Below are 21942 nucleotides of genomic sequence, written 5' to 3'. Positions count from 1 at the left end.
GCCATTCACTGCCATTATAAAGCGTGGAAGAGCCAGGACATTTAAAATATATATAACTCTGATTGTGTCCGTCTGAAAGAAGAATGTCATATACAGCTAGGATGACTTGAGGGTGAGTAAATCATGGGCCAATTTTCATTTTTGGACGAACTATCCCTTTAAAATACCTGTGAGTCACGGCAGATGTTTTCTACCTGATTGTAGTTTGACATGGCTGAAGCAGCATTTCTAAATAACACATTCATTTCATTACTCCGTTGTTTCATAACTGACATTTATCCTATGCGCTGCGTTTTTATTTTTTCATTTTATTTATTTATTATTATTTATGTTAACAAAATGAAAGTCAGCTTTACGCTACTTTCACAGTTTTATGCTATTTTTTGTGCGCTCTTATTTTGAATCTGTTGCGTCACATCCGCTGGCCATTTGTATTGTTTCTGTGTGTGCTTGTGTTCATGGAGAAGTGAGTGCGTGCAGGGGACCGTTGAGTGTTAGTTTGCGTCAACTGAGGGGTTCATAGCTGGAATCAAATGTATTAAAACAGTTTTATTATTTTTTAATGTTTTGTTTAGATGCGACGTAAACAGTATTACACCTGTATGCTTGTGTATGCAAGTTAACGTGGTAGTGACGCGGTTCGTCTGGCTCGCTAGCAGATTCTCCGAGCAACTTGTGGCTACTGTACGTCACTGACCAGACCGTTGAGTCCGTTGGAAAATGGGCAAAAACCGCTTGCGGAAAAGAAAGGGAAACGCTCCAACTCCGGGACCTGGACCACAGCATGGCAAGGGCCCCGCAGCACCTCCTCCTCAAGGCGGGTTTCGCGGCCCTGGTCCTGTCCGCGCGATGGGCCCACCTGGACAGAGGTTTCCTGGGCCCCATTGCGACTTCAGGCCCCCAAACCCCAGAATGATGATGATGGAAACGCAGGGATTCATGATGCACAATGAGCCTTTCCACCCGATGGGTTTTCCCGGCAGACATGCGTTCCGCCCTCCTTTTGATGGTCCTGATCCACATTTCCAGCATCAATCAGAGTTTGGGAACAGACCACCAGCACCGCAATTTTATCGTCCAGAGCTTGAATGTGGACCGCGTTTCCGTTCCCCGGATTTCTGCCCGCAGGAGTTTATGGGAAGACCCCCGAACTTCAACCCGTCCGGGTTTGAAGGGGGACCAGGTTTCCACAATATGAACCCTGGATTCGACCAAATGGAGCAGTATGGTCCAAGAGACCCGCAGTTTATGCAACAAATGGATGTGCAGGTAAGTTTTTGGGGTCCTCATTTGTCATAAATGTGGTGTAGTGTCCCGCAATCTGCTGTTCGTAATAACAAACCAAGTGTTTGGATTCAGAGAGTGATGGAATCTTAAAGGGATAGTTCACCCAAAAATTAAAATTCATCTTCAAGTTGTTCCAAACCTGTTTGAATTGCTTTCTTCTGCTGAACACAAAACATTTTGAAGATAATGGGTAAGTCAATCAAACAATTTATGGGTCGCATTAACTTCCATAGTTTGAGAAAAAACTATGGAAGTCAATGAAGTCCAATATTCCGACATTCTTCAAAATATCTTCTTTTGTGTTCAGCAGACGAAAGAAATTCATACAGGTTTGGAACAACTTGAGGGTGAGTAAATGACGACAGAATTTTCACTTTGGATGAAATTTAAAGGGATAGTCCACCCAAAAATGAATATTCTGTCATTAATTACTCGCCCTCAAGTTGTTCCAAACCTGTAAGACTTTTGTTCGTCTTCGGAACACAAATGAAGTTATTTTTGATGAAATCTGTCCCTCCATTGACAGCTACGCAACTACCAATTTGACGCTTCAGAAAGTTCATAAAGAGATTATGAAACTAATCCATATGAACTGAGCTGTTTGGTCCAAACTTTCTGAAGAGACACGATCGCTTCATATGATGAACAGATTGAATCAAATGTATCCGTTTATTTAGTTTATTATTTACTTTTTGTATTATATTTTTTTGCACTGCTTTTCTGGGGACCCTCATGAAAACCTGTGATATAGACTATTATTAATGGAGAAAAATTATAATCAAGTTGGATCAGACAGTGTAAAAGTATGAACATGTAAACGTGAAAAATATAACTTTCTGCTAATATCTCATGTGCTTTTGGTTCCAATATGATTGGTAAGACTGGATGTGATGAGCTGCTTTGAAGTATCATAATGCTGAGATTTAAAAATTGCTTAAAGTTGGCATGAAACCAAGGCCATGCCTGTTTACTCCTGGTATTAAGATGCATTTTGATCGATCGGCTCACAAGTGGAATACAGGTGTAAATGGACTGGGGTCTTGAACGTTTTGAGCTTGTCCACTTTCGTCCACGTCCAGAGGTAATCGAAAACCCAATTTGACCGGATTGCTTTCATAGTGTAAACTCATGTGGTCGATTGTGTTCAAACAGCCACAAAAGGCACCCTTTCTCCTCCCACTGACATAAAGTGTAAACATAATGGGAAGCGCGCTAGCCAGACAGGATTTAAACTTTGTCGGCCGAAGACCCAAGTTTGGTTTGAAGACACATAACGTACCAATGTTCTCTCAGCATTCCTGATTTCTGACACACTCACAGCGTTCGGCTGCAGAAACAAAAGCTGATGCTCTCCGTGTGTTTTTCCATCGTCTCCAGACATGTTCATATGTAAATTACGCGAGCTTATTTTCGTCCATTAAATCTGGAAAAAAAGAACATGTATTTACTCGACCAGGACAGAAGTGATTGAAAGTGGACAAAAGAGACGGATTAAAACACCAGGTGTAAACGGGAATGTGTCTCCCTTGTCTACTTGTGTTCTGATCGACTTAACGCATCGTAATACCAGGTGTAAACAGGGCCCTAGTTGTGAATAGTCTTTTCTTCACTATTGTGACGTATATCAGAGAAAAAACATAGGGCGGGTGATAAGTTTTTATGTACATCTCAGCATTAACCCTTTAGTTAATCACCCACTCGTGGAAAGACGGTCCCGAGTTTATCTATTCTTTGCATGGAAGGGAGTAGGCCACGAATCACTTTTTTCCCCCCATATTTATTTCCACAAACATTGAACATGAGATTAACGTAAATCTAATTACTAGTCTCCTCCACTAGATGCCACCCTCTTATTTGCCTTGCGCAATGTTATAAAGGAGCGAGAGGCGTGCCTGTCAGTCATTCATTTAGTACCATACCATTGCATTTATGGCTATGACTGTGTACTAACTTAACTAAAATCAAGGCATTGCAATTGCATAAATTAATATTAAAGTTTCAAAGAAACTATTTTCTCTGTAGGCCTTCAACATAATAGTGTATCAAAACAAAGACTGCCATAGCCCGTATGTTAAAGCTACACTGTGTGATATTTTCCTTCTTCCTTTGGATGAGACGTTAAACCGAGGTTCTGACTCTCTGTGGTCATTAAAAATCCCAAATTTGCCCATTGGCCCCTGTCCATCATGGCCTCCTAATCATCCCCATATATATATACGATTGGCTTCATCCCTCAGTCTCCTCTCCACCAATACGCTGGTGTGTGGTGGGCGTACTGGCGCAATATGGCTGCCGTCGCATCATCCAGGTTAGGGTTGGGAATCGTGAGAAATTTTCCGGTTCCGGTTCCGCCTAACGATTCCGGTTCCGATTCCGGTTCCATTAAAATTATTAAACAAATAGTGGTAAAGGAAAAGGCACAATATGCAACTCAAACAATCCTTTTTGTGTTTATTACTTGCTCTCAAATTAATTTACAGTTTGGCAATATCAAAAAAAGTCCTGTTTTGAACATATTACAGTATTACAGTAAGCCATTCTTGCAACAACAAAAAAAAGGAATTTATGGACATTAAAATTAAATGTTCAAATGAACACCTCTGAAATTGTCTTATTACATTTTCTCTCTCTGTCTCTGAATAAAACCAAGTTATAAATTATATTTTTTAGTTAGATTTATTAATTAGTTGTAGCTCGCCCACACTGACAATTGATTGGTTGACTTACCGAAACAGGCCAATCAGGATGCTCTCTGTCTTACATGCGCTTCATTAGGTGCACACTAGCACACACACGCAAGGTCTCTCGCTCTCTCTCCCTCTCTGCCGTGCGCGTGTACACAGTTTGTGTCTCGCATGCGCGCTCTTGCTCGCTCGCTCTAGATTGCTGGAGAATTTAACTAATTTGTGGGCATCAGGGAGCCGCTATCAATATGCGGGAGACTCCCGGAACTTCCGGGAGACTTGGGATGTCTACACGTAGATATCCATATCTATGTGTCTACATACTTGTGACTTTCTCTTCACCATGCGAAAATATCTGACGCAAAAACCGTGAATGTGTAGTGCGAGGGCTTTCAGTGCTGAACTGCGTTAATTGGTTGCACTCCTGAAAGCGGCAGGCAACGTAATTAATATTCATGATGAGGTGAGCTGTCGCTCGCTATTAAAGGATACGCTGCCAGCGTTTCGCACACACATTGCACCGTTTTCGGAACCGAAACTTAGGAATTTCGCGCGGTTCTGGTATTTTTCAAAAATCAGTTTCGGTTCTGCATAAGAACCGGTTCTCGGTTCCCAACCCTAATCCAGGTGGATGCAGCACATTGGTGGTGGTTGAGGAGATTCCCCCCTTCTATGTAAAAGCGCTTTGAGTGAGTGCCTAGAAAAGCGCTATATAAATGTAATAAATTATTAATTATTATTATTATATTTTCCCCCATCCAGCGGTGAACTTGTATATGTTCATTAGTGCTTGTATTGGTATTAGTATGCTTGTATTAGTTTCTGTTCCTCTCAATTCCGATTTCGTTTTAACTCCTACGGTGGCCAATCTAGTCCTAGATTAACATGGCTTCCAGTAGGGCTGAACGATACATCGAATTTTCATCGTCATCGCGATATGAACTCGCGCGATGAACACATCGCAACAGACAGCCTGACACGATGAATAAGGGAATACAGTTTATTACATGCGCCAATCTGAGTAACGTATTATGAATACTTGGATTACTTCCACACTTCCAAATTGCATTTTATAAGTGTAGGAATGCGGCCATCAAATCCTGCTTACTAAACATATATTATAAAATATTCAGCTAACGTCAAACGGGGCCAACGGCTCTTGGGCTAGTAAATCAGCGCATAGGAGAACATTATGAGCTGATTTACTAGCCCAAGAGCCGTTGCACGTCAACTAAGCAGGAGCACCGGCGGTGGTCGGCCAAAATACTTTTTTTTTTTTTTGTGTATGTGAAGCTGTTTTACGTGAATATTATGACACGAGTGAAGCACAAAGTTTTATTTACAAAATTAATAATAGGTTCGCAGTTAAATGTTACATCACAGCCATGGAAACATATGGATTCATGCCGATCGAGGCTTTATGTCGTGAGCCAAATTTAAATATGCTTGCGTTTTGCTATCTGGTCACACGATTTTCCCCGAATTTAACAATAGGCTTACTCCATTTTATTCTACTGGACATGGAATCTCTTATTTATTTTCCCAAATCCTCATTTACGTCTCTGACAGGGGATTAAACATTTCTTCCTTGTTTGATTTATTTAGGAGTAGGCTATATTCGCATCATTTACTGTGGTAAAGTAGAAAAGGTAGGACAGATACATTTTACTTCAAACTTTACTTTATTTAACACAGTTTGTGCTGCTATTAGACTTGTTTTTGTGAGATTTTGTGTATAGCGCATTTCATACACGCCGGAGAATTTTAGTTTCGCTTTCTCTCACAGCGCATAATCAAACAAAGCCTCAGTTCTTGACCCTGTGGAAGATAATTTCGTTCTTCACATTTTACTACAAGTAGCCTATCAGTTTTGGAACATTGGAAGAAAACATGAAGATATTAGAAAACGATGCTTCTTTCCTGCTCGTGTCATCCCTTTTAGCGCAAAGGCATATGACGCACGTCTGTGGGGAAATATTAAAGATTTTTTTCTTTAACTAATATTTAACTTATATTATTTATATTTTGATTATTTACAGATATTTATTTAAATGTTTTACAGGCTGTAGTAGGCTATGTTGTTTCACTGACGGAAGTAGGCCTACTAAAATAAACGCATGTTTGAGCCTTATATTTTTTATTTTCAAAATGTAGGCTATTTAATTGAGATATATATATCTCAATTAAATAGCCTACATTTTGAAAATAAAAAATATAAACGAATAATATATTTAACGAATATATAACGAATTTATATATATATAGGCTAAAAATATATATTGGCCTAGGCATGCGTGCGTGTGTATCCGCCACCGCGCCACTGCACAGTTGCACTGCCGTGTTATATTTCGTTCTCCATTCTCTTTTTTTCTTTAATATGAAATGCTGTTTTAATACATGTATTCCGTTACTGCCAACACTGAACACGACCTATTAAAGCACTAAGACATGGGAACAGTAGGCTATAGCTATTCACATTTTAATATTTATCGCAAGTCATATCGTCATCGCAATATTAAACAATGTTATCGCACATCGCAGCTTTTCCTCATATCGTGCAGCCCTAGCTTCCAGTTCGACCTCGTCCACATTCGACAAACGCGAAAAAAACGCGAAAGGCGAAGCTTGAATTCACGGGTATGTCCCTCTTTGGCTAATGTACTTCAAGATTGAGGGGCAACATGGCGACCCACATTAGAACCCCTCACCCGTATTTATTTTAAATGGCATATTATAAACTTACGAGAATACTTTATTACTTGAAAGAAGTAAATATACATTAATGAGCACATATATTTTTGAAAGAACTAAGTGTTTTTAGCTAAGAATAAACAAAAATAGTTACTCAGTGTAGTTTTACAAAATGGCTTTTTATTTATTTTTATTGGTTTACTGAAGAAAAAAAAAAGTATCTGTCCTTAAATTAATTAAATTATAACTAAAAGTTTATTGAAGATATTGCTGTAAACTATATAGGAAGCCCTTACTTGCACTTTAATATTAAAGGTTAACAACAGAGCCCAAACTATTAGCCTAAAATCAGTTGCCATTTATTTTTATGTATAATAATCAACACTCAAATAACATAGTACGCAAACATGTAAACTTCACATAAGGCAGTTTTTGCAATAACTTCTAAATCTAATTATAAAATAGTTTTTTATCCAATTCGTTGTTGAAATATAATCATTTATACACAGTGTCTGTCATTTTCATGACAGGTTTATTTAAACATACATGAAATAATCAAGATATCATTAACAGGTTAAGTAGAATATAGTGAATATAACGGCTAATATAGGTCATCTATTTAGTGAAAGAGTTGATTTACTCTAGTGAATAAAATTCTGTGGACACTGAATGACTGCCTGAGGTAAATGTGATGCTAAAGTTAGTTTACAGCAGTTATATTGACATCTTTTCGCCGTTGAAACACTGATTGAGCGATTACACCACATATGATACATGACAGTAAGTTGTAATGTATCCTCAACACACCTTAGATGTTCATTCATGTTTATTCTTTGGGAAAAGATGATCGATCGCGCTCACAGACGATCACGTTCATGCGCGCGCGCCGCCGCTTGACTGATGTGATCAGTGATCACACATTATCACATTAAAGAGCGTCAAAACGCCATTTATCGTTTGAATTTCGTGATACATGTTGATCGATGTTGGTGTGTGAACTCAGATTGAAGTGTGTTCCGCACTTAAAACATTCCCACTGTTAAAGATTGCATTCGGAAACTGTTCGGTTTCACAGTGAATTCTGGTCCTCTTCTCATCGAGAACATGAGCTCTCGCTGTCAGTGCTTGTGCATGGAGCAGATGTGGGTGTTTCTCAGATATACTGAAATACGTCCACACCGCAGACATGTTGCTTCAGACAAGCAAGTGCCACGTGCAGGTCGCGGTTTCTGTTTGCGTCATCACAACATTTCGACCGTGTTGTTTCGGTGGTAAAAGTCTTTCGGCTGAAAAGCGAAAATGCATTTTTTGGGCATTTTCGGTGGCCGAATATTCGGTGCATCCCTACATTATGATCTAAACTTGAATAGACAGCACAGGACCAATAATTTTAACCTAATAGCTTATATTATAAGCCGATTTCGTCAAATAAAAGTTACATAAATCAGCACGTTAAGGTATTGTTGTTCATTACCACGGCAACTACTTGTGTCCAGGTATGAACAAAGGGGGTAATCCTACAGCTGGAAAGCGTACCTTCCATAGGGGCGGCCATTGCTAACCAAGCCATCACCTGCTGTTAGCATTCCATTGACTCCCATTCATTTTGGCGTCACTTTGACGGCGAATAACTACATCTGAGGCGTTTAAAGACTCCATTTGTCCATTGTTTATTTCTTAAGAAACACGACAATGTATAAAAGGCTCCATTACCTTGTACTATCGCCCAGTAGAAGCCGTTTTTGTAAGAATAGGCTAACGATTGCGTCATAATCACGCGACAACCAGCGCACAGTTGAGAAATTATCGTATAGACAGGAGGAGAAGCTCGCAGGCAATCTTTTGCTATCTATCAGGCAAACAGGGGGACGTGGAGGCATAAAGTCCGATAAAGTCAAGGGAGAAGCATGGGGAGAAGCCCATAGAGTAGGGATGGGCGATATGGACTTAAAAATGTATCCCGATATTTTCTAGTATTTATTGCGATAACGATATCAATGACGATAAATGTAGTATCATTCCCCATGTTTTTGGATACAAGTTTGGATACATTCTGCATGCAGACTCAGAAAAACAAATGATCTTACTTAAAACGTACCTGTCATCAAATAGGCTCCTATAATACATAATATATATACATTTATTTTTTTTATGTAAAATTCCACACCAGCCTTTTCAGAAATGGAAAAGTTGCAGATATAATTGTCTTCTGTAAAAGTGCAGGTAATGTTTAAATATTGCAACTGTGCTGAAAAACATCACACAATACAAACAATAATAATTCAAATCAATGACAAGTTTTAAATGTAAACCGATTCTGTATGTATTCATACACTCATGGTGCAAACAGTGGTAAAAATAGCAGAAACAGCAAAAGTAATTATCCCAACCATGTCTTCAGATTACAAAAAAGTTACAAATAAGGATTTAATTATAGAACTTCAGTCATTTGAGTTGATAAAATAATACCACGAATTCTTCAACTAATAAAAATAAACTGCACTAAGGATTAATGAGATTCTGGGTTCATGAATATTAATCACGTTGTCAGCGCTCATTCGAACTGATTTGCTGAAATCAAAACAGGCACAGCCTATGAGATTCCCGTTTGGTTTGTGCATTCGTTTCTTCCTGTTCACGAAAGGCTGAATAATTCCAAATAAACACCTTTATTTTACAGGAAAATACAACAAAGGATATTGTTTACATGTAGCACGTCAATTCTGTGTTGTGTAAGACTCTCTCGCTCTCTCTTTGAGTGTGTGTGTAACACTGAGCGCTCTCAGTCGCGCGCCTCCCACTAGTGTTTATTGTGCGTCAAATACAATGCGCGCATTCATTGAGATGAACTGAAATAGTGTGCTTTACCGATCGATTGAGACAGAGCGAATCTCTTAAGCGGTCAGTCCAAGTGCTCAGCGAGTGAAAATATATCTGTATGTACAGGTTCAGATTGCCCTCAGGTAGCCCCTCGTTTAGCTATGAACTCTTCCGCAGCTCTGCACGTGAGATGCGGATTCAGTCCGCCGCTCCCATCACGCGCTCCGCGTAGGGCACCAAGTGCTGCGGGGAGCACCACAAGAAAAGTTCAGATATACAAAGTGACGAACGCAGCCACCACGGCCATCATAAAGTAATAACGCTTAGGGCATCAACACGGCCAGCGGCGGCACTGTGCGGATGGGTCGCGCCATCAACTAGGCTTTATCGTTATTATCGCGGGAAGACAAATTCTTATCGTGGGGAGAATTTTTACCGGTATATCGTAAACGATAAGATATCGCCCATCCCTACCATAGAGAGCCAAAAGCAACGGGACAAAATATTTCGACAACGTGATTCAGATTTCACTTTGCACAACTACTAGAAGACTTACAACTGTCAGCCTGGTTGCTCACGTCACATCTACGTCGTTAAGCTCAGCCATCAGGAAGTGAGTGCTTCTAATTGCCTTCACTTTTCCCTGTCGAAGCCTATGGGGTCGCTGTGTCCATTTCTTTTACTGTCTATGGTATGAACGCGCTTCTCGTGTATGAAAAGGAACTGCACACATGACGGGTGGCAAAGTCGCATGAAAAGTTTGTTGTCGTGTAGTGAAAATTGCTGAAAATCATCCAATATCCTTTTTATGTTTTAGAATAAATATATCAAAATATCCATAAATTTTTTTTTTATAAAATACTTCTCAGATAATTTTTTTTGTAGAATAAAGTTACATCAAAATTGTATTGTATTTAACATAATTGTATGTGTTTGAAATATAGAGATGGGTTCTGTTTTAATGTCCCAGAGTGTACCTAAAATAAAAAGTGTTTAATACAGTTTTGTGGCTCCTAATTTCTTTTTAATTACCCACTCTTTTTTATAAATATAGTATTTGTATTAAATCTGTATTCATTGAGTTGAATCGAAAATCGAATCGAATTGGAACATCTGAATCGATACCCAGCCCTAATGGGAAGTTGTTTTGATTAAATTTTATGGACACATAAATTAAGATGTATGACCGTGGATAAATCATTTATAATAAATACTACAATATTCCATTAAAAAACTATTTAATTTTAATGTAGAATTAAGCAAGTAATTTTTTTTGTGTCATGCAAATAAGGGCAATCATGCATTTGGAGAGAGAGGAGGGTTTGCTGGACCGCCACAAGATTGCCGGGGGCCAGGTCCAGTACAGCCTCCACCTGAAGTGTTCAATGCCACTGTAAGTTCACCCTTGTATTTGATTCAGTACTAAATGATTGCTCTTGTATAATCTTGTAGATCTGCAGTGCAATGTCTGCTGTGCTTGTTATTTCAGAGCGAGCCTCCTCCTGGAAATGCCTGTCCTCCCCAACCTCCACAGAATAAAGATCAGCCGGCACCAAAAGAGACAAACACAGTACCTCCTAAATCGACGGCGTCAAAGATATCAACGTTAAAGAAAATCTCTGCAAAGTAATTTTAATTTATAGTCATGCTTTTTTTGGCTGGAAAATTAATGGTGGTTCTGAGAAAGGAGAGGCTGTTGATGTAAACTGCCTTGTGCATTTTTGTTTCAGCACTCCTCGTGGATGCTCATTGGGTGTCGTTTCATTTATTGGCGTAAGTATTAATAATATTGTAAATTTATATTATTTTAATATTAATAATGAATAATCTGGTGAACATATCAGTGTTCCCGTACCAAATGTGATGCTAAATCGTGACATTTAATAAAAGTTTTCCATGTTAATCATCCGTCTTTGACCTAACCAGCTGAGACAGACTCATGCAACGTAAAACACGTTTTGTATTATATTAAAATTGTTACATTCTAGTTTTGAATATCATTGTGCATTTTTAATAGCCATAATAAAAGCCATGCATAATTTACCTAAAAGTTAAAGGAAACAAGAACATTCAAACTATGAATTCTGTAACCAAAAAAGTCTTCCATGGCAGATGATCTGATTATGTATTTTGAATAATGTCGCATGCTGTGGACAGACAAATGCTGACCAATCAGAAGCCAGGACTGGAATTATCTTATTTTATCCATTATTCTCTGAGTAACATTTAAAACCATTTAAAATTGCTCTTGTGCTACATTTTATCAAACATTTTGATAGCACTGTTTTTGATTTCCCCCTCAGAATAGTTGTGGTTTAGGGGCTGTAATCTCCCAGTCGATTATTAGTCGATACGTTCTGGCTAGGGATGTGACGGTGAGGAAATTTTCCCACCGGTTAATTGATGTGTGACAACACCGGTAATACCGGTATCACCGGCGGAGGCTTTTAAATCACTAATTCTATCTAACCGAAAGTAACATGCACACGACTGCTCTGAACTGAAAACGCGCCAGTGCGCACACACCGTGAATGACAGCTCGTCTGTAAATGCGCGCTCTGTGAGGCCATGGGTGCGTCTCAATCAGTTCCCTAGTTCAGTAGTCAGGGCACTGATCAAGCATTGATCAGTCTATGATTGAAATGCACGCCATGAATGAATAACAGTTCGTCCATAAAGCCTTGCTTATACTCGACGCGCCCGCACGAGCGCGAGGGTGCGCGCGGCAAAAATAAATGCGCGCAGTCAGCGTAGTGCGGAGGCTCGCACTGCGGAGCCAGGCGAAAATAAACAATGCGCGCTCTGTGCGGCTGTGCACATTTTACTTTCGGTTTTGAATTGGCGCCAATTCGGCTGCGGGTTGCTTGAATTGTGGGTTCATTAGCCTATTATTTTTAATGAAAAACACAAGAACAAAACAAATGACGAACTCCCTTAAATAGGCGCTTTTACGTTTCGCTTTGAAACCAAATCTTCCGCGATCATCTCAGTCAGCTCCTCACTCTTAAATCTGATGAATGACTCCTGCCGCTGCCGAGACTCACGGTCGGATCCTGCTTTATTAAGCAGATACGTTCAGTTTTTGTTTGTATTGTCTGTTTTCTAACTGAACTAAATTATTTTATTACTATAAAAAAAATCAAAAAGACGGTGGGCGGTGCCACGGTGGGCAAGTGATGTTGCCTCGCCGCGTTCATTTCATCAGGTGGAAAGCACTAATTGCTAATGGGGGTGTTTTCAAAGCACCCATGTTTCACAGGTAACAGTCTGTCTTCAGAACACCCCCATTGTTTCCACTTCTTTTGGATTAGCCCAACCCACTAGAGAAGATCGACAGATTGAAGAAGGCTAGTTTTCTTGTATATGATTTATTTAATTGTGAGAGCGTTTTTTCTGCTCTTGATCTGGCTTGTTTAATAAATATTCATTTTTTTATTAAAGGGTTAGTTCACCCAAAAATGAAAATTCTGTCATTAATTACTTACCCTCATGTCGTTCAACACCCGTAAGACCTCCGTTCATCTTCGGAACAGAAATGAAGATATTTTAGTTGTAATCTGATGGCTCTGAAAGGCCTCCATTGGCACAATGCACTTTACACTCTCAAGACCCATAAAAGGTACTAAAGACGTCGTTACAAAGTCCATCTCACTACAGTGGTTCTACAATAACTTTATGAATCAACGAGAATAGTTTTTGTGCGCAAAAAAAACCTAAATAACGACTTACATAGTGATGACCAATTTCAAAACAATGCATCATGAAGCTTCGAAGCGTTATGAATCAGCGAGTCGAATCATGATTCGGATCGTGTGTCAAACTGCTGAAATCACGTGACTTTGGCGATTCAAACCGCTGAATCGACTCACTGATTCATATCGCTTCGAAGCTTCATGATGCATTGTTTTGAAATCGGTCATCACAATATAAGTTGTTATTTAGGGTTTTTTTGTGCACAAAAACTATTCTCGCCGATTCATAAAGTTATTGTAGAACCACTGTAGTGAGATGGACTTTGTAACGACGTCTTTAGTACCTTTTATGGGTCTTGAGAGTGTAAAGTGCATTGTGCCAATGGAGGCCTTTCTGAGCCCTCGGATTTCAACTAAAATATCTTCATTTGTGTTCCGAAGATGAACGGAGGTCTTACGGGTGTCGAACGACATGAGGGTGTAATTAATGTAATTAAGGTAATTAATGACAGAATTTTTATTTTTGGGTGAACTAACCCTTTAAAGTGGACGTGCCTTTTGTGTTTAAGAGTAAAAGCTTTAAGTTAATAGTCTATTTGTGTCTCAGCCGTGACGCTGAGCTCCTGTTCGAGCTGCACAGAGCGGCTGAAATGATATTGTCTTGTTAGTTATTATAATACATATGACAAAAACAATTGTCTAAATTATGTTGCATATTCCTCAAAAGTTCTTGTGATGATATCTAGTTGACAACATATAGTACTATATTTTCGGAAGTCATAGGCTATGATATTGCGCAGATGCATGTGATGCAACGCTGTCAGAGCCGACAGACTCGTGTGTCAGACTCATTTCAGTGCAAAATAATCAGCTCAAAAACTATTTAATATACTGCAAATAGCCTACTAGTTTTTTATGTTTATTTATAATTAATTTAGGCAGACAACAAGGCTACCAAGTACTGCGCACAGTGCGCAGCTTATTCATGTAACATTTTTTTTCCTAATGTCATTTTAGTCGATTTTTAGTCGAAAATTTCAGGACTTCAGTCGACCAAGATTTTCTTTGGTTGATTACAGCCCTATTGTGGTTTCATCGAACGGGAGGATTTGAAGAAATTCTCTTTCGGTTTCGATGCCTTTCATGGAAACCGAACTCAGTTGGTGCCTGGGCTTAAAGTGCATTTCACAGTAGTGAAAAATCTGGTAAGTGTTTTATATATGTGCTAAAATCCCAGAATTAATTTAAAGCATTTTGAAATTGTTCTAATCTTTGTACTATAACTGTTTGTGATGTCAGGGAAGAGAATGTGCGGTTAACGTGAAAGTGGCACCAGGAGGAACAGATGACATTGAGAGTGCGGTGGATGAAGGCGCAGTTCTCACAACCCTTCCTGAAGTGAGTAAAAGTCATATTAGTACTTTTTGTCTAATCAAGAAATGGAAGATGGGACAAGATATCCGTCCATGGTATCCAACCATCCACTTTCATTTTTAATATAAAGATTATCGACGCTAACGATTAATCAAAAATTGTTTAAAGGAACTTTTTGGGACTTTATCTTATTCACCGTATCCCCCAGAGTTAGAGAAGTCCATACATACCATTCTTTCAGCTTCAGATTGTCAGCACTGGGAAAACTAGTCACCTAAGCATTTTCCTCTATGCTGTTTTATTATTTTGATATCAATTTAATGTTTACCTGCACCTAAACGTTTCAAACTGTGATGGGTGCCTTCACTTGCCAATCTGACGACCATTTCTGCTCTAATTTACATTTTAAATTTTTATGCATTTGGCAGAAGCTTTTATCCAAAAGCGACTTGCATTGCATTCAAGGTACACATTTTACATTTTGTCAGTTCTTGCTTTCCCTGGGAATCGAACCCATGACCTTTGCTTTGCTAGTGCCACGCTCTACTGTTTGAACTACAGGAAGACAATTGAGCTAATGGGGCAGATGCACAGTAGTCAGGCTTGGGATATTGATTAAATCCACCATGCATTGATTTAAAAAACACTTTCTCTGTACTTAATTTCTGTGGTGGAGATTGATGTAGCTTTAATGCAGTGGTTCTCAAACATTTTTTGGTCACGTTCCCCTTCAAACCTTAAAAAAAAAGAATCTGGCGGCCCCCCCAAGCCCCACCCCGCCTCTGACTACCAAATAACTTCAATAAAAATGATAAAAACGGAAAGGTTTTTTGAATTTAAAAACCTGCAATAGTTTCACTTTGAAATGCTGTTAAAACATTGAAAATATAATATTAATTATAATATTATCACATTTTCCTTGAGTTTTTGACATATAAGAGGTCCTCATACTATAAGAATATCCTGTAAGTTTCAGAACTGAAAACTTCCTTGTTAGTCCAATAAAAGCTTTTATTGACACCAGGCCCAGCAAACAACAGGTTTTTCGAAGTGGGGATCTATGACGTCAAAGGGAGGCAAGCATCGCCTCAGCAGAAGAAGATCAACGCCTACTTCATCACTGCCCGTTTAGCCCCGTCCACCTTTTTTTGTATAACATGCAATAGAATAGGTAGCCTTTATTAACATAGGCCACATGGTGCTAAACCAGATTGAGTTACCAAGCAATAAACATGCCGTTGAGGAGAGGATTGCAAAATATTGTAAGTTACTGTTAATTCTAATGCTTGATCTGAAATGTAATGATTCATGTACATTCAGATGTTCTTTGCCTGTGTGTCAGTAAATCAGACCAGTGATTAAACGTCAACTTGCATTGTTTCTCTTGGTAGGATGAAAATAATCTGTTATTCAACATTGATTAAATTCTATAAAGAAAGCTCCCTTTGCAATCGTTGGAGCAGCGCACACTAAACCTGTCAATCAAACAGGAAGTTCACCCTTGTATTTGTTTCAGTACTAAATGATTGCTCTTGTATAATCTTGTAGATCTGCAGTGCAATGTCTGCTGTGCTTGTTATTTCAGAGCGAGCCTCCTCCCCAACCTCCACAGAATAAAGATCAGCCGGCACCAAAAGAGACAAAGACAGTACCTCCTAAATCGATGGCGTCAAAGATATCAACGTTCAAGAATATCGCTGCAAAGTAATTTTAATTTATAGTCATGCTTTTTTTGGCTTGAAAACGGATGGTGGTTCTGAGAAAGGAGAGGCTGTTGATGTAAACTGCCTTGTGCATTTTTGTTTCAGCACTCCTCGTGGACGCTCATTGGGTGTCGTTTCATTTATTGGCGTAAGTATTAATAATATTGTAAATTTATATTATTTTAATATTAATAATGAATAATCTGGTGAACATATCAGTGTTCCCGTACCAAATGTGATGCTAAATCGTGACATTTAATAAAAGTTTTCCATGTTAATCATCCGTCTTTGACCTAACCAGCTGAGACAGACTCATGCAACGTAAAACACGTTTTGTATTATATTAAAATTGTTACATTCTAGTTTTGAATATCATTGTGCATTGTTAATAGCCATAATAAAAGCCATGCATAATTTACCTAAAAGTTAAAGGAAACAAGAACATTCAAACTATGAATTCTGTAATCAAAAAAAGTCTTCCATGACAGATGACATGATTATGTATTTTGAATAATATTGCGTGCTGTGGACAGACAAATGCTGACCAATCAGAAGCCAGGACTGGAATTATCTTATTTTATCCATTATTCTCTGAGTAACATTTAAAACCATTTAAAATTGCTCTTGTGCTACATTTTATCAAACATTTTGATAGCACTGTTTTTGATTTCCCCCTCAGAATAGTTGTGGTTTCATCGAACGGGAGGATTTGAAGAAATTCTCTTTTGTTTTCGATGCCTTTTTTGGAAACCGAACTCAGTTGGTGCCTGGGGTTAAAGTGCATTTCACAGTAGTGAAAAATCTGGTAAGTGTTTTATATATGTGCTACAATCCCAGAATTAATTTAAAGCATTTTGAAATTGTTCTAAATTTGTACTATAACTGTTTGTGATGTCAGGGAAAAGAATGTGCGGTTGACGTGAAAGTGGCACCAGGAGGAACAGATGACATTGAGAGTGCGGTGTATGAAGGCGTAGTTCTCACAACCCTTCCTGAAGTGAGTAAAAGTCACATTAGTACTTTTTGTCTAATCAAGAAATGGAAGATGGGACAAGATATCCGTCCATGGTATCTAACCATCCACTTTCATTTTTAATGTAAAGATTATCAACGCTAACGATTAATCAAAAATTGTTTAAAGGAACACGCCAACTTTTTGGGACTTTATCTTATTCACCGTATCCCCCAGAGTTAGAGAAGTCCATACATACCATTCTCATCTCCGTGCGTGCCATAACTCTGTCTGATGCACCCATCGCGATGCATCCAAGTATAAAAATTTTCCCCCACCCCTAGTCGACGGTAGTAGACTGTGACCTGGTCAAAGTGTGTAAGCGTGCGGCAGCCAAGCTTGGCATCGCTTGGCCCGTAACTCCTGGGGATCCTGGAGTTAAACGTGATATCTAAGACGGAAAAAGGCTCCCTGCTCGCCTTCCACCGGCGAAACAACTGCTTCCCGCTTTGCCAGCGTGTGTAGCAGAGATGAAACGATCGTGGGACAAGCCCTTTTCTCACCGTGTGCCCGTAAAGGGTTACTCGTCGCTCGATGTGAGCGAAATGGTCAGTGGCTCACCACCTGAATCCGAACAGGCGGACCACTCTCTCATCTTCCAGTCCCTCCCTCCCGGGAAAAATGGAACGCTTCACAGCTTCCATGTACCAAAAATATATATAAATCCTCTGGACTAGCGGTGCGGGCACTTAACGTCACTTCATTGTTGGCAGCCTATCAAGCCGAGTTGTTGGAGGAGCTGGGTACTCAGCTGGTCGCCGGCAATATAAACCCGGGCGTCTGGGAGGAGATCTGCAACATAACAGATCTCAACTTACGCACCTCACGCGGTGCGGTGCAAAGCTCCGGCCGTACCATGGCTCTTGCCGTCAAGGGCGAGAGGTCGCTGTGGCTTAATCTCTCGAGCATAGGAGACAAGGAGAAATTAGATTTTCTCGACACTCCTGTGGATGCTAGCGGACTGTTTGGTCCAGCTGTTGCGGCGATGAGACAGAGGTGCGACCTCCAGAAGAAGGAAGGAGAGGCGTTTGACATATGTCTGACAAGAAAAAGAGCACCACATCCTCCTGTCCCCCTGCGTCCTGTTCCTCCAACGCAGAACAGGAGGTTTTTGAGTGCACCCAGGACGGCGAAACCCAAGAGCACGGAGCAGGCGCCCCAATCCCCTCCTCGCCTGGTTCACTGCGGTAGATCTCAAGGATGCTTACTTTCATATAAGTATCTATCCCGCGCACAGGAAATATCTCAGGTTCTCCTTTCGAAGCGAAGCGTACGAATTTGTTACTCTTCCGTTTGGGCTCAGCCTTGCTCCTCACATCTTCAGCAGGTGCATAGAGACAGCATTATCTCCACTGAGACACAAGGGGCTCAGAATATCGGCCTATCTGGACGACTATCTGATTTGCGCTCACTCGCGGGAGCGCGCGGAGCGGTACACAGAAATGCTCACGTCTCATCTAACGAATCTGGGGTTCATAATCAACGAGGCCAAAAGCCAATTGATTCCATCTCAGACATTAGAGTATCTGGGCTTGCGAATAGACTCTGTGGCATACATGCTCTCGGAAAGGAAGATAAGGGCTTTTTATCAGTGCCTTGCCCAGTTTCGCAAGAGAAACTTGGTATCGTTTAGAACTTCTTTCCGCCTTTTAGGCATGATGGCCTCGTCGCTGTCCGTGGTCCCGCTGGGCTTGCTAAAAATTTGAGACTTCCAGCGATTGGTAGCAGAGAGGCGACTGTGTCCTCAGCGGCACCTCGCGCGCAGAGTGAGAATACTTGTGGATTGCGTGACGGCTCTTCGTCAGTGGAGAGATCCCTGTTTATTCCGGGAAGGGGTTTCCTTGGGGAGCGTGTCGCTGAGAAAAGTAGTGACAACAGATGCATTCCTGTCAGGCTGGGAGCGGTTTTTCAGGGCAGATCGGTAAACGGTCGCTGGACTCCCCACCTTCGCAAACTTCACATAAATATTTTGGAGTTAATGGCAGTCTTTCTGGCCCTGTAACATTTTCTCCCATTCTTGGAAGGGTTTCATGTTCTGGTCAGGACAGACAACACGACGGTGGTGGCATATATCAATCGCCATGGGGGAACGCGATCGTTGCAATTGCACAGTCTTGCTCGCAAACTGATTGTCTGGGGCACTGCGCACTTCAGCTCGCTGCGCGCGATGCACGTACCATTGGTCCTGAATGTGGGGGCGGATCTGCTTTCAAGGGGCAACCCATTGTACGGAGAATGGGTGCTCCACCCGCAGGTGGTTGATCAGATTTGGGGGATGTACGGCAAGGCTGCCGTAGATATTTCACCCACACCCAGAACGAGTCTGGCCCGTGAAGGGTTACATTTAAATGCACTCGGGCTCCCGCAAGAGGTTATAAACACTATTCAGAGCGCTAGAGCTCCATCAACGCGCTCTCTGTATGACCTTAAATGGCATGTGTTTGAGGAATGGTGTACACGTAAAGGAGTTTTTCCTTTTCAGTGCGCGGTGAGTGATGTACTCTGCTTTTTACAAAGCTTAATGGACAATGAGAGAGCGTTTTCTACTATTAAAGTTTACCTGGCTGCCATTTCAGCCTGTCACGTAGGCTTCGAGGGAGTTTCAGTGGGACGGCACCCTCTGGTATTCCGTTTTATGAAGGGAGTGAAGCGTCTGAGACCAGTGTCTAAGCGCCTGGTCCCGTCATGGGATTTATCCTTGCTTCTGAATGCTTTCACTCGGGCTCCATTTGAACCTCTGGAGAGTGTTGATATTAAGCTCCTATCTCTGAAAACGATCTTGCTACAATTGAATTGGCCTATACGTCTATGGGCCTTAATTCCCCAGCAGGTTTAAAGGCTCATTCTACAAGAGGTATAGCTACGTCTTGGGCGTTGTTTAAGGGGATTTCGGTAAGAGATATTTGTGCAGCTGCAAGCTGGGCTTCTCCTCATACATTTATCAGATTTTACCGTCTGGATGTCACTGCGCCTTCTATGGCTCATGCAGTTCTCAATGTTGGCTCTTTGGAGAATTGAAAGGTTAAAGGGGTGGTAAAACACATTCTTTTGAAGGCTTGACTGTGTTTGTGGGGTGCACTGTAACATGTGTTCATGCTTTGTTTAAAAAAAAAAATTGCCTTATTTTTCATATATTTGACCTTTATTCTACACTGCTCTGTCCCTCCTTGTAAAACGGTATGATGCTTTCCGGGTTGTATGAAGCCAGTCCCTCAAAAATACGCAGTGGGCTCTGATTGGTTAGCTGGCCCAGTGTGTTGTGATTCGCTAACCGCCTAGTGCACGTTTGTCGGAAACGTCACGCCCCTTACCTGGAGGCTGTGCTTTGGTCAGTATTAGAAACAACGGCGTCAATAAAACCATATGAGCCCGAATCAGACCCAGAACATTTGAGTGAAGATGATCGAGTAGAACCTGTTCAACATGTTCAGTCCTCAAGAGTAAAGACTGCGGATCTATAGTGATCGCTACTGAATGGCACTTTAACTTTTGCATTTTTAGAACTATTATAGCCAAATATCTGTCGCAAGAACTAACCCAAAACGAACACTAAGCACTGGCTTTAACTAGTAAGTTAGCCAAATCACACACAGAACCATGTTTAGCATGCCTGTAGATAAACAATACATAAAAGCTCTAATCAAAGAATCATTTACACTAATGTCAGGTTCGCTGTTGAGATTTTAACGTTAGTGTTTGTAATGTTAGGTGTTCGTCGGATAACGTTAAGTATGAATGAGCATTTAACAGACTGGTTTGCAGAACAGCGTTGTCATCTGTTTACTTCCTTGCTACAACATATTACAGGAAAACACATCGATGAAAAATAAATCAGACTTACAGGTTGTGGCCCGTAAACAGCTTCTGTTTGTAAATCCAGCTTTCAGGACAAGCCGTTGTGCATATCCTGTATTGAACTCGCGAAGTTTGTGGAAGTTTGTGTTGTCCTCCGTGAAATGTGCAGCGCGCGCGTCGTGCATCCACGCACCGGCAGTGTTTTTTTTCACGCAGCTGACGTTGTGCAAATCTGGCATTGAAATCGCGCAGGGAGCCCTGCGCGCGCCTGATTCCCCGCTGACTCAAACACACGTGCATATAACATGCTGTATGTTAAACGCTCTGCAACGCACCCCCGTCCCAAGGAAGGCTGAACAGAGCAAGTACCCCAGACCTGCAATCCGGATGGAAATAACAGCGTTTCCTTGGCATCGCGGCAACAACACTCCAGCCTAACTATACCACAACAGCGCCGCGATACAAAATGGCCTCACCCCCCCCTTATCTAATATTCTTGGAGGAGGGGTTTATGTAAATATTGAGCCTGTTGATGTCACCAACCCTGGAGGAATGTGTGTAGTCGCCTAGCGGCCGTTTGCTGTAGTTCTTAGAAACTGATTTCTTTAAAAGCAAATATCTCCCTTTGCTTTAAACTTTGAACGTTGTAACTTTGCAGATGTTGTTTATGCTCAAGCAGCAAAATTACACGTTAGCTAAAGTTAGAATAGTGAAATCGTGGTTTACCACCCCTTTAACTTTCGTTCTTGCCGGGCCTGTTCGGCGGCTTCGGAAAGCATGCGTTTCGGGAGTGGGCTATATCCAGTCCTTCCAGAAAAATGCGGCTTTTTTTTGTGATTGTTGCGGGCAAAAATCCTTGATTATGCGGCACGTTTTCTTAAAAA

The 21942-nt window shown here is 40.7% G+C and overlaps 1 protein-coding gene across 3 annotated transcripts in view; it reads left to right on the top strand.

Moving 5' to 3' along the window:
- Positions 1-420: 420 nt before the first annotated feature.
- Positions 421-21942, top strand: part of LOC307142238 (uncharacterized protein) — a 48505-nt gene continuing 26983 nt past the window's right edge. The window contains exons 1-10 of one of the 3 annotated variants that reach the window (XM_079842922.1): positions 421-1269; positions 10774-10875; positions 10972-11108; positions 11213-11255; positions 14254-14379; positions 14474-14572; positions 16134-16252; positions 16357-16399; positions 16931-17056; positions 17150-17248. In XM_079842922.1, the coding sequence (XP_079699048.1) occupies positions 721-1269; positions 10774-10875; positions 10972-11108; positions 11213-11255; positions 14254-14379; positions 14474-14572; positions 16134-16252; positions 16357-16399; positions 16931-17056; positions 17150-17248 (1443 nt within the window). In that variant the 5' untranslated portion in view covers positions 421-720. Of the gene's footprint in view, positions 1270-10773; positions 10876-10971; positions 11109-11212; positions 11256-14253; positions 14380-14473; positions 14573-15628; positions 15811-15939; positions 16253-16356; positions 16400-16930; positions 17057-17149; positions 17249-21942 lie in introns of those variants that run through there. The other 2 variants (XM_079842923.1, XM_079842924.1) reach the window with 2 other exon arrangements.

This window comes from Gobio gobio (genome assembly GCF_949357685.1).
Source record: "Gobio gobio genome assembly, chromosome: 18".
NCBI classification, from domain to species: domain Eukaryota; kingdom Metazoa; phylum Chordata; class Actinopteri; order Cypriniformes; family Gobionidae; genus Gobio; species Gobio gobio.
This window is presented reverse-complemented; position numbering and strand designations above follow the sequence as displayed.